The following is a 3849-nucleotide window of genomic DNA, read 5'->3' as shown; positions in this document are numbered from 1 at the left end:
TTGTTTTTTGTCTGTTTGTGCCTCAGATGTTTGACATCATGAAGCAGCATTCAGCTGTCCTGATCAGCAGCATGAAAAAGAAAGCAGATAAAGATGAACCTCTAGAGCTGAAAGAGTGAGAACTCTCATACTGTTTTCATTTAAATACATCAGAAAAAGCGCAGATTCATCTCTTCTAAGTCTGCAATAATAAAGGTCATGTTTGATGTGTTTGTGTGGTTTTGCAGGTTTTTCGGACCCTACAGTATGGATGTGGTAACCAGCACCGCCTTCAGTGTGGACATCGACTCTCTCAACAACCCCTCAGATCCTTTTGTCACGAACATCAAAAAGATGCTGAAATTTGACTTTTTCAACCCCATCTTCCTCACTGTTGGTAAAGTATTCGTTACATTTTTTATTTTTTATTACTGCAGCTCATGCAAGATCATCAATGCAGCTGCTGTCCTTCATCTTCCATTAATAAATGTCCTCTTGTTTGTTTAATTTCAGCCTTCTTTCCTTTCATGGTTCCCATATTGGAAAAATTGGAGTTTTCCTTTTTCCCTGCATCTGTCACAGACTTCTTTTACGCTGCACTACAGAAGATCAAGATTGATCGTGAGGGCAGCAAGCAAAAGGTACGGCTGTGAGTTTGTGTTTGTACCAATAACCTGTTCTGACATAAAATCACAGCTGTTCTCAGACTGTGTTTGTTGACTTCCAGACTCGAGTGGACTTCCTCCAGCTAATGATCGACTCTCAGCAAAATAATAATTCCAAACAGGATAAAGGTGATACACGGACACACGTCTCCACACATGGAAAAACCATCTTAAAGCTGTTCTAACGTGTATATCCCTCCTACCTCCTCAGGTCTGACAGATCATGAGATCCTTTCCCAAGCAATGATTTTCCTCTTTGCTGGCTATGAAACGACCAGCAGCTCTCTCACTTTCTTGTCTTACAATTTGGCAACAAACCCTCAGGTGATGAAAAAGCTGCAGGAGGAGGTGGATGCAACCTTCCCTAACAAGGTACGTGAGAAGTGAGAACATCTGGAACTGAATAGCAGTCTTAAAGTGAGAAAAACCTTTCTTTGATGAGATCCCACCTTACTCCAGATTTAGGCTTGACTCATCTCCCTTTTAATGCAAACACACATCCTGATTTATACACAAAAATCCATCCATTTCCTTCTATCCAGTTTAAGGTCGTGGGGTGATGGGGGCTAATCCAGCTGTCTCAGGGAGCTGTGATAGCCAAGGAGGGTTGCAAAGTGGTGTTAAAATCATTTCACAAAGACACAATAAACACAAGCTTCCTTTGCAAACAACATAAAAAGTTCACAGAAGAAGAAGTCAGCTTTTAACAATGGTAAATGGCCTGCATTTGTATAGCGCTTTACTAGTCCCTAAGGACCCCAAAGCGCTTTACACTGCATTCAGTCATTCACCCATTCACACACACATTCACACACTGGTGATGGCAAGCTACATGTAGCCACAGCTGCCCTGGGGCGCACTGACAGAGGCGAGGCTGCCGGACACTGGCACCACCGGGCCCTCTGAATGCATAATGATGAAGTTCATAATAAACCTCAAAATTTACCTATAAGAAGTTTTATGTTTTTTTCTTTAATTTCCTTTCAAGGCTGTTTTAATTTAATTTCCTTTGACCTTATTTCGTGTATTTTCTTGGATTAATTACTACATTGCAAAAGTGCATACAGACTGTCTCTCAACCAGAAATCCAAACAGCTGTTTTTAAATTGTACCACTAGAGGGCAGAAGAACTCCACAATAGGGTTGGGTGTCGTCACTGATTTCTATAATAGATTCAATTTCGGTTCACAAGGTTCCGATTTGATTCGATCCACGATTTGATTCGATTTGAATGGGGGTAAATTTTGCGTCAGACAGTCAGAAATATTATAACTCTGATCATTTATCAGTACTGGCACTTGTGACACTTCATCAGAGGTGTGACCATCACAGCAGATGCCTTTGTGTCAAAGATAAAACACAGAAAAACATGAAGTAGATTTTCCTGGCCTGGCTTTTTATAGCAGATAGCCTTAAAAATATTCTGCAGTAGATCATAAACTGAAGAAAACCTTGAATTAACATATGAACATTACCTGATGCTGCGGAAGTGAAGCAGTGCAAAGTTAGGTGTTATTTGAGACACAGGTAAGCGTTTTGCAATGATTGTTGTATAATTTTTAAAGGTTTCATATTTCTTGGGAATTAACAGCAGAAATTAGACTTTCTTGTAAGAAGTCATTTTAAAAAACTGCGACTAACAGCGCTGTAAACAACGGTAGACTGGTGGGTAAGCAAGTGAATAATGCAGAAAACAGAGATTTGAGATGGTAAACTGTTCTTGAAATACACTGAAAGAGAGAGAGCTTTGCAGGAAGCGTGATTTTTATCGTGGTGGAAGCAAAACAGCAAAGGTAAGAGGGAATAATGAGGATATTTATCTAATGCGAAGCTAGTTTTGATCTTCTTTTGCTGCTGGTTCAGTGAATTTTGGTTGGAAAGTGACAAAACCTGCACCTTCAGACTCTTTCAGCCCTGACTGCGTGTCCGTGTACCTGCTGTCGGGTGAGAAAACCGACATCTCACAGACTCTGATGAGTCGGATCCACGCTTTCTGTTTACGTCTTTGTGTCGAATCCGTTTATCTGCTCTCATTTACTGTTTTAGCTGTTTGATGGTTGTTGAAATGAAAACATTAACATGAGATTCTGGTGATTCTGGCGAAGTACATGTATATTTAAAATCTATTCAGGACATAACGAATCAGTATCCCGTTATTCAAGCTAAAATGGATTTTAATCGGAAAAGCGACAATTGAAACCCACCCCTACTCCACAAAAGTCCAGTTTGTGGGTGATATCAAGAAGTGGCTCAGAAAGACATGTTTATGTGCTTGTGTTCAGGCTCCCATCCAGTACCAGGAACTAATGCAGATGGAGTATCTCGACTGTGTCATCAATGAGTCTCTCCGATTGTTCCCCATTGCTTCACGTTTGGAGCGTGTGGCCAAGGCCAGTGTGGAGATAAATGGCTTTGTGATTCCAAAAGGTATGGTTGTCGTGGTCCCCACCTGGCCGATGCACCGGGACCCCGAGATTTGGCCTGAACCAGAGAAATTCAAACCTGAGAGGTACGGAAAGGTGTCTGATGTGACAAAGCAGAATGAAGCTCTGTGGGATATAACCCCATTTCTGTTGTTAATATACTGTGTGTGTGTGTGTGTGTGTGTGTGTGTGTGTGTGTGTGTGTGTGTGTGTGTGTGTGTGTGTGTGTGTGTGTGTTCTCAGGTTCAGCAAGGAAAACAAGGAGACAATTGATCCGTACAGCTACATGCCTTTTGGAGCAGGCCCGAGGAACTGCATTGGGATGCGATTTGCTCTGGTTGTGATGAAACTTGCAATAGTGGAGATCCTCCAGAGGTACAGCTTCTCTGTGTGTAAGGAGACCGAGGTGAGAGCCCAGATCATCTTCTCTAACTGCCATTGCCTTTTTTATCCTGTATGAAGAGCCCTGTCCCAAAATTATTCACTGCTAGTTTAATAGTGATGTGGACGATGCATCCACTGTGTATATCAGTCCAAAGATAAAAAGCCATGAACTGGCACAGCACTTTCATAAAACAATTGGATTTTACGCATTCCTACGTTTTCCATCAGCTTTCCACCTTAAGTTGTTTGGAGATCTGAAATAAGAAGGCAGAGTTTTGTGTGTATTTGTCATTTATTTTACATGTCACTTCCTTGCAGATCCCCTTTGAGTTGGACATCCAGGGTCTGCTACAACCAAAACGACCAATCAAACTGAAGCTGGTGCCACGTTCTTAACC

At 41.6% G+C, this 3849-nt stretch overlaps 1 protein-coding gene across 1 annotated transcript in view; it reads left to right on the top strand.

Annotated features, from left to right (window-relative positions):
• The window catches only part of LOC102200076 (cytochrome P450 3A40-like), a 5913-nt gene extending 2066 nt beyond the window's left edge, over positions 1–3847 (top strand). The window contains exons 6-13 of the mRNA XM_005750213.2: positions 27–115; positions 228–376; positions 493–620; positions 707–773; positions 856–1016; positions 2927–3153; positions 3311–3473; positions 3770–3847. Coding sequence (XP_005750270.1) covers positions 27–115; positions 228–376; positions 493–620; positions 707–773; positions 856–1016; positions 2927–3153; positions 3311–3473; positions 3770–3847 — 1062 coding nt within the window. The remainder of the gene's footprint in view (positions 1–26; positions 116–227; positions 377–492; positions 621–706; positions 774–855; positions 1017–2926; positions 3154–3310; positions 3474–3769) is intronic.
• Positions 3848–3849: the final 2 nt, after the last annotated feature.

Source organism: Pundamilia nyererei, unplaced genomic scaffold (assembly GCF_000239375.1).
Source record: "Pundamilia nyererei isolate P.nyererei 1_Seehausen unplaced genomic scaffold, PunNye1.0 scaffold00265, whole genome shotgun sequence".
NCBI classification, from domain to species: domain Eukaryota; kingdom Metazoa; phylum Chordata; class Actinopteri; order Cichliformes; family Cichlidae; genus Pundamilia; species Pundamilia nyererei.
This window is presented reverse-complemented; position numbering and strand designations above follow the sequence as displayed.